General features: G+C 34.9%; 3 protein-coding genes across 4 annotated transcripts; 2 read left to right on the plus strand and 1 right to left on the minus strand.

Annotated features, from left to right (window-relative positions):
• Positions 1-1,873: 1,873 nt before the first annotated feature.
• Positions 1,874-5,338, minus strand: LOC21396934 (ankyrin repeat domain-containing protein 2A). Its single transcript, XM_024161891.1, has 9 exons — positions 5,170-5,338; positions 4,984-5,025; positions 4,249-4,400; positions 3,908-4,120; positions 3,657-3,805; positions 3,389-3,557; positions 2,816-2,908; positions 2,373-2,512; positions 1,874-2,253 (listed from the first exon to the last, which is right to left on the minus strand). The coding sequence occupies exons 2-9, from the start codon at positions 5,015-5,017 to the stop codon at positions 2,154-2,156; spliced, it is 1,050 nt and encodes a 349-aa protein (XP_024017659.1). The 5' UTR covers positions 5,018-5,025; positions 5,170-5,338; the 3' UTR covers positions 1,874-2,153.
• A 4,069-nt stretch (positions 5,339-9,407) lies between these two features.
• Positions 9,408-10,990, plus strand: LOC112090254 (uncharacterized protein At4g08330, chloroplastic-like). 2 transcript variants are annotated; one of them, XR_002901668.1, is made up of 3 exons: positions 9,408-9,616; positions 10,192-10,264; positions 10,620-10,701. XR_002901668.1 is itself a non-coding variant. In XM_024161895.1 (2 exons), exons 1-2 carry the CDS (start codon positions 9,591-9,593, stop codon positions 10,969-10,971), a joined length of 378 nt encoding a protein of 125 aa, XP_024017663.1. In that variant the 5' UTR covers positions 9,408-9,590; the 3' UTR covers positions 10,972-10,990. The 2 variants fall into 2 exon arrangements, 1 of the variants encoding a protein (XP_024017663.1); XM_024161895.1 differs by lacking the exon at positions 10,192-10,264 and having other exon boundaries at positions 10,620-10,990.
• Positions 10,959-12,379, plus strand: LOC21396935 (F-box/LRR-repeat protein 12). The gene has a single exon (XM_024161894.1). The coding sequence runs from the start codon at positions 10,977-10,979 to the stop codon at positions 12,165-12,167; it is 1,191 nt and encodes a 396-aa protein (XP_024017662.1). The 5' UTR covers positions 10,959-10,976; the 3' UTR covers positions 12,168-12,379.
• Positions 12,380-12,577: the final 198 nt, after the last annotated feature.

Consider the following 12,577-nt stretch of genomic DNA (forward strand, 5'->3'; position numbering starts at 1 on the left):
TTTTCAAGGGTGTTAAAAAATCCACAAAATTGCTCTGTTTAAATCAACTAAATCGTTAGTTATTTTTAAATTTTTGGCGGTTTTGTCGGGCTTTTAGTCTAATTTTTTTTTTGGGTTATTTAATGTTAGTGGTTTGTGGACGAAACAATTGTAAAATTTACTCTTAAGATTAAGAGTATATGAGTTTAGATTTTTACTTTTAATTTTTAATTAATACATTTTTGGTAATATAATTATTTGACTAAAAAGGTTACTAATCAAAAGTAAATGGTAGAAATTCTGACGCATGCATTTTTAAGGGGTATTTGTCTCATTTTCTCAGTTTAGACCACTCAAACTGCCCAATAGTCCGCCTAAAAATATACATATATAATTTTTTATTTTTAAAATATTTTCTTTATTTTAATTTTTATTAGTCATAATAGAGGTTATACAATTATAAAATACACCCTACCACATTTTTATCGGTTTGTATTAAAATTTTGAATAGTAAACTTTTAAATATTTGTTATTTCTGAATAATGTAGTAACCTTGAATCTTATTTTTATTTTTATCAATTAATTGTGTTTATAATTTTTGTGAATTATTGAAAGTTTTTTTAATTTTGAGCTAAAAACGTCCAAATTAAGGGTGCGTTTAGAATTAATTTTTGATTGTTTTTTAAAACATTTCTTTACGTCTTTTAAGACACGAAAATGAAAACAACATGCAAACTGTGTTTGTTTAATAAATGTTTTAAAAATGAAAACGAAAATAAAAAATAGTGAGAATGATTTTTTTGAAGAAATTAGAAAACGGTTAAAAGTTATTTTTCATTTTCTGTTTTCATTTTTCTAATTCTTATCAACAATGTTATAATATATTAATTAATAATTATAACCAAACAAGATTTCACTTTTTTATTATACTTAAAAATAATCTCTTAAGAAATTAACCAAACATAATTTCAAAATCGGTCTTAGAACGATTTTTAAAACAATCTTATTTTTATTTTCACACTAAAAATAAAAGCATTTTAAAAATGTTACCTAATGGACTTTAAACCGTCCAAACTGCTCATAAATAATTTAATTTGATTTGATTTATGTTAAAAATTTAAAAATATCAAACGGCCCAAAAAGAAAAATTATTTCTGATTTGATTCCTTATCATCCCTTTTCTTGAGTTTGGCCAAAAGCCAAGTTACACTAGGCAAGGATGTGGGATGACGTGAAGAGCTTGCTAGTTGCTATTGCTGATTTCCAAACACAGTACACGGTGCCCTCCCGCTTCATTCTTATCACCAAAAACTAGCCTACAACTGTATGTCATATATATTATTTTTTGAGGGAGAAAAAAGAAGAAGTAAAAAGACAACTGCAAATATATTTTCATTAGATCAACTAAGTCGCTTCGTTCATTCCATAAAGTTGATTAAAAGATGTTGCAAAAAAGCCTCTTTGAACAGACGTAAAACACGTAAGAACATTAATTAACTTGGTTAAGAGCAAAAACTCGTATTTTACATTTCTGCAACAAATTGTAAGCCGTTCTACTTATACATGGGAAACGAATTCAATGGCAGCCGAGGGGGAAAAAAAAAAGGCTTTATTTTCTCACGAGTCATAATGCAATATAATTGACAAAAGTGTGTCTTGCACAAGAGTAACATTTAAATAAAGATATAACCATCTTATTAGTTTTAGCTCTCTTTTCCCAGGAAACAAACATAGTGGATGAGTCACAACGACAAGGTCAGCATCAACTATCTAAGAAGTGTGCTTCCTTCGTTCTACTCGTTTTTGTCCAGAGTTTTTACTTTTGATTGCCCCTAAAGATTAAGTTGTCTGGCTATTTGCATTTACTTTCCAACTTTCTTTTGGGAGAAATCAATGAACTGAACACAAAATAATAAATTAACTAATTGTGATAATGGCACACATTACATTTCACATCGCGTGTCCCATCAAAAAGTCTGATTATGCTGCTATCAAATTCATGCAACGTATCAATCAGAGAGCAGAATAAATAACACAGACGAAAGCATCATCAAGTTGTGGGGAGTGGACTACAATCTCAAACTGATCAGCGCAAATTGGTCTAATGACACAATGAAATATTTGCCTATAAGAGCGCAAAAAGTATAAATATGCCTGCCACGTGGTCTCCAGAGTTACAGGAAGGCATCCTTCTCGAGCAACTTTAGAACGTCGTGCTGATTGTTCAGTTTCGCAACATCGATGGGCGTCTTGCCATCTAAGTTCTGAAGAGTGCTGCAGACACAAAAATCGAAAACCAAAAGAGACAAGAAAAGAAGACAAATAAATAAATATAAGATCGAAATTATAAGTTCAGAAGGTGTAGCATGAATATAGATGGTCGATTGACTTACACAGCAGCACCATGCTCCAGCAGAAGGGCCACACACTCCTTCCTGCCATAACCAGCTGCGTAATGTAGAGCAGTGTTTTTGTTCTTGTCCAATGCATCCACTTTAGCTCCAGCCTCAAGAAGAACTTGAGCACACTTCACCTGATATCAGAGGATGTCCAATAATCTCCATATGACAGAAACGAATAACCAAAACAAGATGCAGCTTTCAAACAAAACAAAGACTGTAAAAAAAAAAAAAAAAAAGCTACTGTTGTCATTTCCTCACATCGCTAGAGGCACCTTGAACTTTTTAAAAGGTCGAAAACTAAATAACACACTCACACGGACATACACACAAATAAGGAAAATTCTTTTGAATTCTTCATCAATGATATTGAAATAACAGCGAAACAGCAACAATAGAATTCCTTCATATTATTATATACATAAAGTTGGCACTACCTCGCCATATCCACATGCAAAATGCAATGCTGTTCTTCCCTCCGAATCTTCCTCATCCTTGTCAGCCCCAGAGGCTAGGGCGTTTTTCAGACCCTGAGAAAAAAACAAAAAAATAAAGAAACCCTTAAATATTTTAGCTTTGCTGCAGAAAATGAAAAGAAACAATAATAATAATAATAATAATAATAATAATAAATGTGCAAAAACTCATCAAACTTCATCGTAACCAAACTTCTCAAATGAGGCTAACTACTCTATGCTGAATACTCTTGCTATCCAAATAGAGGCTTTTTTGGGTAAACTGAAGGTTAAAAAGAATAATAAAAAGACAAAGAAAGAAAGAAAGAAAGAAGAGAAGAGGAGAGACAGAGAGCCACATATTAACTCAATGACACAGACATGGTACAAAACTAATTCAATGAAAGAAATCTTCGAATAAGAAGAATTTCTCCACAACTCTATCTTACACCACTCTTAAGTTTATAATTTATGGAGAAATTTCATCCAGAGCACTCACAATTTCCTGTTAATTGAACAGCTTCTTTCCAATAAAATAAACCAAACTTGATATACCTCCACGTCACCAACACTAGCAGTGTGATGAACAATTGATTCATCTTCATTTCCTGCACCTTCGGCATCTTCTGCTCCAGCATTGTCTGCGGAAGTAGCTGGATCTCCGGAAGCGGCAAGACCCATTGCTTCACCCAACTTCTTCAGAACATCTTGATCATTCCAGTACCTGATAAAGCAGAATTTTTCTCCTTTAGCAAAATGAAAATATACAGTTAAAGCAAAGCCCTGTATCCTAGTTCACAAGAATGACAACGTAACAAATAACCTCATCATAGCAGCAGGACCACCAGTCTCTATCTCTTCTAAGATAGGCTTTAATGATGGATCCTCCTTGATACGCGCCATTCGTTGCTCAAGCTGGTCTTTGTTTTCTGGGTTTGCAAAGCTCTCAAGCATGGTAGACATTGATGGATCCTGTGACAAAATTACTAACCATAAATGAGTTCTCAATAGTCAACGAAAATAGACAAAAAGCATTAAGACAAGTAGAAATAACTGGAGGAACATCAACTATACCTGCATCAATGCGTTACCAAGCTGCTCAGCCATGGTCATAAACTGGGGATTTTGCATAACCTGTTGCATGGTGGAATAATACTGCTGAGAATCAAACTGTGGAATGCCATCATCAACTGACGCGCCTTGAAAAGTTTTCTGAAGCTGCTCTGCCATCTGATTAAAAGAAGGATCTTTTGCTATCTGTTCAGCTAGCTCCTTGATGCTTGGATCCTAAAAATATGAGACATATACGATACTTGTGAGAAAAATAGGGGAGTTCCATTCAACTAATTTCGTTTCTCCATCTGTTAAACTAAACATGGAAAAGATTGAAGAAAACATAACATAACATAACATACATTAAGCAGGCCGGACATGGCGGAGAAATCGAAAGGATTGGGAGCAAAACCGCTTCCTGGCACAGAGCCAGGACCACTTTGTCCAGTCTCTGACTCCGCAGAGGATGTTTCAGATTTCTCGACTTTCTTCTCCGGCGAAGCCTGCTTTTCGTCTAAATAACATATGATACAATGATACATATGAGTATTCGAAGATCAATACATTTTATTATTAGAGAAAGCAGTAAGAAAATCACATTTCCATAACACAAACTATACGAATCCCTGAAAATAATCTTAAAACCAAATAATCCAGACATATGGCACTAGAAGTAACTGTAAACTCGCATAAGCTTCCCCAGTTTATTACTAAGCATGATTTCTGATTGGTGTTTATAAAGGGGTTATCAAAAATTATAGCGTGATGAAGCTCCAATGGCAAATTTCCATAGTTTTTTCAATCGTTCAATACTATAATCCCAGTTATTCAATCTTTTACAAATGCTTTTGCAAAATTCACTATTACCAGAGAAAGAAATCCAACAAAATTCCAACTATCCCTTCTCCATTTCAATCCCTAAACCCTGTACCAGTATCCCACCACCGAAAATTCCCGTACAGATTTTCAATCAGATTAATCAGATTCAAACTACCAAAATCCACACACATACAACTACGAAGCTAACAATTATAGAAATTCACAGATATACACATCCAAAACACCAAAATAATAATCAGCAAGGAAGCAGAGCTCACCAGCAGGCGAATCCTTCTGCGAATTCGACGCCATGAAAATCGCTGAATCAAGCAAGAAAAAGAAAATCTTAATATCAAATTCTCGAACTAAATTCACACTTCCAATTAAATCCGAAAGCGAAAACAAAGATCTAAACCGAGCCAAGCAATCCAAGGAAGAAAATGCAGGAGTTGAGAAATTCAAACCTGTTTTGATCGTAAAGAAATGGAAGAATTGAGTTTGGGACACGCAAAGAGAAAGGAATAAGCAGAGGCAAAAGAAAAGGAGAAGCCTTGCAGATAGAGAGATCCTCCTCACTGGGGGATTTTCAGAACCCTATGGAAGTAAAATAGTCCTTATGAAGACAGACACACACAAAACTTACCCTTTGGGATATAAATATTTACAAATATTTATTGGGTTTTTTTTTAAAAAAATAAATAAATAAATAAATAAATCTTCGAATTTCATTTTACCACCACCACCACCGATCGACTGTTTCCACGTGCACGGTACATCACATATGCCCAAAACACAAAGCTCTGTGTGGGCCATCTTAATCCTCATCTCCGCCAACGTTATGGCTCTGCATTCAGATGAAATGACTCTTTTGCCCTTTTGGCTACTTTTTTTGTTGTCAACACCGCTTTCCAATGATGATTTGCACTAAATTTCTTCAAACAATAATAAAAAAATGAGAATAATAAAAATAATATTTAACGGAGAACAATAATATTTCAAAGCTTGAATGTTTATTAGCATTGGATGTTTGTTTTTGGGCAAAAATGATAAGGCAATAATGAAAATTGACCTTCTTTTTCTATGTTAAAATATAATATCATTTGACGGTAAGGTAGGTCTCATCTTAATAATAAATATTTTCAACAGTAGATCTAATCAAAATCACATTAAAATTATAAAGTTTGGTATAAATCTTTTAAAATACAATAAAAATTGTTATTGTAGCTTAACCTCTTGAATGAGGGCAATTTTGACATTTTTCCGTATAAGACTAATTCACGTTCATTGCTGGCACAATATTCTAATGATCGGTCTTCTAAATGTGGCAGCCCGCAGCTAAGTATATTTTGTCAATAAGTTAGACATTCAATTATTGTTAATATTATTATTATTATTATTATTATTATTATTTATAAAGGTAGTGAATTCTGTGGCTGATGCTTTTCACTCTGGCCAAATTTATAAAAAAAAAAAAAAAAAAAAAAAAAAAAAAAACATATAGTTGGAAATAATACATAGAAATCTAAAAAATAATTACTTTTTCCATCGATCAAAATCCCAAAAGAAATAAAAACACATATAGCAAAATTAAAATAGTGAAGTTTAAATGTAGCAAATTTTTTAAATTATTACAATAATAACAAATTTTAATATCATTAAAATAATAATTATATTATTATATAGTAAAAATTTAAGATCGTTGTGATAATTACTATATTATTTTTACTATATTTATAATATTCTAAAAATTTTACTAAAGTTTTAACATCAAATATGTACGTGGACGTTTGGTTCACGAATTCAGAATCATTCTCAGTTTATGTGTATTTTTTATAATAAAAAAAATACTGTAACGAGTCACAAACTATTATTCAAATCATGGCACATGAATTCTCATACCAAACACCGTGGCTTAGTTTGGTAGTGCTGTGGATTTTGAAAAAATTGTTTTTAGCTGCGCTGAAGAAAAAAGCAGCTGTTAGAAGAAGCAGCTGAGTGTTTGGTAAACTGTAATTATACTAGCTGTGTTGATTTCAAAATCAGTGTAATAGCGTTTTTGAAGTTGAATTACTGTGGATATGTAAAATGATCAAAATAGACATGATATGAAACTTAAATATATATATAATTATTTTTGGTATTTAGAAAAACTTGTTAAACTTAAAAAAAAAAAAAAAAAAAAAAAAAACACAATGCTATGATTTTGAGTTTTCTAGTAATAAATTTATGATAATTAATTCTTTTTTATTTTTTCATTCACAATATAGTTACAATTAAAAGGAACATTAGTGAGTAATCAAAATATACAACAAAAATGTACATTCCATGTTCAAACTGTTTCACCAGATTGCATGGAATGTGTGAGTTTCCATTTGACTTTGCTACCAAACTTTTCTTTTTGTCCATCCAAACCAAAATTCAAGATTTCATATGCTTATCTTACACACAAAAATTGTCCAAATCAAAGTAACATGGTCCAAATAAAAACGAGGAGATGAGAGACAAGCAAAGACAAAACGAAATAAGAGACCAACTCCTTCACTTTGCAAGAGAAAATCTAGAATTATCCAAAAATACAATTGTAACAAATGAGGATCGACTCCAACAAATTCTGAATGTGTAAAATTTATGTGTAATTACAATAGAAAAACCCACCTTTTCTATGGGGAAATCAGGAAAAAATAAATGAAGCAAAATTGTCTGGCCCCAATGTTATAGGCCATCATCATCATGAGGAATTGGTCACTCAACACAAGTAATATGCAACATGAAGATGACGCCAAGCAATCTGAAAAATGTATTCTGGGGGTCGCAACTATCTCTAGGTATTTTTTTTCTTTTGGCTGACAAACTATCTCTAGTTATTCTCACCCCACTTAAGGGGCCACTACATCTTTGCCCAAATTTGACATGGTTATGGGGTAGCGGCCAAAATCTACAACAACTTGAATCGACGCATTCAACTCTGCTCGACAATCTACGACAAATTATCTCTAGTTATTCTCACCCCTCTTCTAGTACTTCGATTCCCCCAAGAATTCGAGCAAGTCAATCTGAAATCAGAAGCAATGCAGTAATTTTAACCATAACAACGATATTAAAGCTCATTAAAAAACATCATTAGTCTAGTTAGATTGTGATGTTTTACATTCAAAGCATAAGTCAAGGCTTAAACATGAGAAGCTGAAAATGAGTAAATTACCTCAATTCCTGACCAAAGAATAATACGAGATAAAGAGAAACAAACGGCACGTTTAGATAATGTCACTAACAAGTACAAATTCATTATGCGCATGTCTATTTTTCGTTCCATATGTAATCCACTTGATTATAATAAATTGACCAAACAGATTGTTAGATTGTAATAGACTATTTCAATACCTTATAGTAGAAAATCAAACTAACTAACGACCAAAATTGGAGCCAAATAAACTAAACTACAAAATCACACCATATTCTTAAACCTTACTATTTGTTTTTATTCTTACATTTCTTAATTCCTAATCTAGCGCAATTGCTGCTTCAATACCATAAATTTCAATCTCACCAAATCTAAAATCACGGTTGAGAATAGAAAATACAAGTGAATTTTTTCTCTTCAATACCAATTCAGCAATGGAAACGCAACAACATGATAATGAATTAATTTAAGCCTAACGACGAACGATTAGATTAAGAAATCAAACAAAACACCCGCAATTGGTGATCAATATGAGTTTTAGGATCGGTCATGTTATGGCCATGAGTGTTGAAGCTTAGAGAGGAGAAGAACGACACGAAGAAGGCTTCAGCCATTTTCGGATCCGAAACCTTAACGACCTCTCTCCCATCACCGTCGTACAAAAGCGAGCCCATCATCCAGCACTCGACGTTGTGCTGCCGCTTAAGGCCGGAGTTCTTTAGCCAGGGCGGCAACGTTTGGGCGGTGACCGGCGTCTGGCCGGAGCTCCAGCGGTTGAGCATGCCGACGTTGAAGCGGCAGAGGAGATCGTAGAGGAAGAGGAGAGGCGATGGTTGCAGAGACGAGGCATGCACCAGGCGGTGACTGTAGCAGGGGGAAGAAGTAGGACCGGAGATCGAACCCTTAGGAGCACAGAGGGAGACCGAGAGAATAGAGAGAGAAGAGAGAGAAACGGGGAGAGAGAGCACGAAGAGAAAGCATAGAGGGAGACGTGAGAGCTCGAGAGAGAAGATGAACAGGACCGTGCAGAGCAAAATTTTGTTGGGTCTGGAATTATTTTCATTCAGTAGGAGTAAAATCGATAATAACAAAAATTTCATTAAAGGAGTCTCTTAGATTGCCGCATAATCTAGAATTAAAAGCAGCCCAAAGACTGCTTCTAATTTTGGCTTCAAATTCTCTCTAAATTCTTTCAAAAGCACTTTTTTATATTTTTACTAAACCTAAAAAACAACTTTGACTGATTAGATAATCTATTTCTCCTAAACCGTGTCAAAACTTTACAATTCACAGCTCAATTAGTCCACGATTTAAGCCCGACCCATGGTTGGACGTTAGAATCTCCAATGTAGGCTTTCGTAAGCCTGGCCTGGGTCCATAATCTGCGTAGCTGGTGGGACCAGGCCGGTGGCCTTTCGGTATTTACCCTTGTTTTTAACGGAGAGACAAAAAATAAATTAAAATTAAAAAAAATAAAAAGGCAAGAAAAACAGTATTGCAGTAATTAAGCAAAATCAAGGACAGACAGAGAAGTCAGAGAGGAGACGTGTGAGCTCTGGGGAGGGAACGAATTTCCCAAAAACCAAAAAAAAAAAAAAAAAAAAAAGTTGGGAAATAAAAACCCGCCGATCTGATTGGCTCACAGAAAAACCGTTCCGAGTAATTATGGGATCGGTGAGCTTACTCTGATAATCGTCGGAGAGGATGTCCCAAGCTGACGTCTCTTACAGGTAAAAACAAATAAAATAATAATAATAATAACAATAATAACTTAATTAATATCGTTTATCTCTCACTTTGATTCCTCTGATTGTGATTTTTCTTGAAGCTTTGTAGTAACATTTTTGTGGGTTTTGCTGTAAATTGGATTAATTTGGGTAAATCAGTGAATTTGGGTTCAACTTCAATAGCTGGCATAGATTTGTCCTTTTTTCTGGTTGTTCTCTGTCACAAGTTGCTCATTGTGTACTCTGTTTTGTTGTTAAAACAAACAAATGAAAAAATAATTAAGCTTCATAAAAAAAAAAGCGTTTTAATTTTTTAGGGCTAGAAATAGTTTTTAAGGGTTAGTGGATTGGTCTTTGTTATCATGTTAGTAAATTTTTGTCGTTGGATTTAAAACAAAGCAAAGCTAAGGCCTTTATGGTAGTTGATTAAGGGAAACACATTTTGTTTTGTTAATTATGGGATTTCCCTTTTTTTGTTTTTTGTTTTTTTTGTTTTTTTGGGAATAATCAGAGGTTGAAATTAGTTTAAAAAAAAAAAAAAAGAAATGCCATGGAATAACTGACTCTGTATTTTGTAGTTTATAAAGAGGGCTGAGGATCGAATCTCATCAGAAACCTACAATTTTTTAGTGTGAAAACTTCGCCATCCGGGTGAGCCAGTGGTTTAAGTTTTCATTCCGTTTATCCACTTGGGATTCTTTCTTTGTTTTTTCAAAGATTGAATTTCAGCTGATATTTAAGAATTACCATGTCTGGTCATGTGAAAATTTTGATAGACATGATGAATGCTTAGTGTTGATACAGATTATGTGCTTATTAGATGCGTTTTATATCAGTTATGACCGAAAAATAACGAATACGTGGTACATGATGGAAGTTAATTGCTTGGCACTTCTTTTTTATGATATTTGTTTTGGTTGCTTGAATTTGTTGAATGCATAGTTGATAATTTTCTTCATTCTCTTTACACCCTCTTTTTCTCCTTTTTGGCTTTCCTTGTTTTCAGCTGCGGGTCTTGCGGATACCCTCTGAATTTAACGTCTTCCAATCGAATCACCTCTGGGATAGACTCTGAATATCGAAAATCCATAAAGAAAGGCCTAATCTCCTTCATTTCGGTTGATCTCAGTCGATTCACCCAAGTTGATGAGGTGAACTGTTTTCCTCTGTCCTGGGGTCGTTACCGTTTGAAAACAAAACTCCTGTGCCGGAAATGTGGGGTTCATATCGGCTATGGATATGGAGACTCACCTGCCCTTTGCGGGTTTGACTCTGCCAATTCATCAGGTGTGGGTTACAAAAAGTTCACAGTTAAGATTCGAGCTCTTCAGCCTTCAGAAGAGTGTCAAGAAGGTTGATTACAATGGAAGATCCTTCTTGTAGTGGTCTAACCTCGATCATGCACCTGCCTGATGATTGTCTGTTCTTCATATTCCAATGGCTAGATTGTACCACGGATCGCGAGTCATTTGGCTTGACTTGCCGCCGGTGGCTTCAAATTCAGAACCTTAGCCGCCGTTCCTTACAGTTTGCATGTTCGTTCACCCATTTGAGCCTTTCTTCATTAGCTCATCCCAATTTTAACGTTAGCCCCTTCCAACTCCATAGGCTGCTCACCCGCTTTCAGCATTTACAATCTCTGTCTCTATCCGGTTGCTTATACCTTCCCAATTCAGGCTTGACACCACTGCAGCATTATGGTTCAAACTTGCAAGCTATTCATTTTGATTGTTGTTTTAGCATCACCGATCATGGAGTTTCCCTGGCTGCTGCTGCTTGCCCATTGCTGGTGGTAGTTAGTCTGTATCGATGCCATGTTACTGATGTTGGGTTAGAAAGTTTGGCCAATGCTTGCTCAGGTCTAAAACAATTGAACCTTTCACACTGCTCAAAGATTTCCGACTTTGGATTAGGGGCTCTTTCACGAGGATGCCGTCAACTCCAAGCTGTTAGAATATCTTTCTGCAGCGGCTTAACTGGCATTGGCTTTAGAGGATGTTCATCTACTTTAGCTTATGTAGAAGCTGAAAGTTGTAGTCTTGAGCCAGATGGGATAGAGGCAATAGTGAGTGGAGGCGGGATAGAGTATCTAGACGTTTCTTGTATAAATAAAATTATTTTTCCCGTAAAGGGGCCTCATATCGAAGATGTCTTTGCAGCAATTGGAGGAGGGTTTGCCTCGAGCCTTAGAATCCTAAACTTCCGAATGTGCAGAACTGTCCGTGACGCATCTATTTTGGCAATTGCAAAGGGGTGTCCACAACTTCAAGAGTGGAATTTAGCATTATGTCACGAGGTAAAGATATCTGGATGGATGTCTATTGGGACGTACTGCAACAAGCTGGAGAAACTCCATGTGAACCGATGCCGGAACTTATGCGATCAGGGGTTGCTGGCTTTGCGGAATGGGTGCCGACAGCTCTCTGTTTTGTACATGAACGGGTGTGTTAGGCTCACTTCTACAGCAATAGAGTTATTCAAATTTTACAGAGGCGATGTTAATATCAAGGAAGAAGAAGTTGTGTGTATAGCGCCAAGCTGGGCGTTTAGATGATTAGAAATCAGTAATATTTATCTGACTGGGGTCAGATGAGAAGAGATGGATCTTCTGAAGATTGAACTTTTCTCGACTTGTGTGTTTTCCTCCCTGAGGAAGTTCTTTTTTCTTCTGTTTTATTGTTGAAAACTTGGGATTTACTTATACTATTTCTGGACAGATTCGTTATATTATAAACTAACGAATTGCATACAGAATTTGTTTAAAATTCATCTATATTCTATTATTTCTTATTGCCAGACAGATTGATTATATAAATATTGCCGTGGTACTCTCTCGTGCCTCACATATTTTTTACTGACTGTATCATAGAATAAAAACCAAAGGATTTCAGGTTTGACACCAGACTGTAACTTAAAAAATCTTGATACACAAAAATTAGTGCATACATATCAGACTGATATTGA

The sequence above is a fragment of the Morus notabilis genome, unplaced genomic scaffold, assembly GCF_000414095.1.
Source record: "Morus notabilis unplaced genomic scaffold, ASM41409v2 Scaffold338, whole genome shotgun sequence".
Classification (NCBI taxonomy): domain Eukaryota; kingdom Viridiplantae; phylum Streptophyta; class Magnoliopsida; order Rosales; family Moraceae; genus Morus; species Morus notabilis.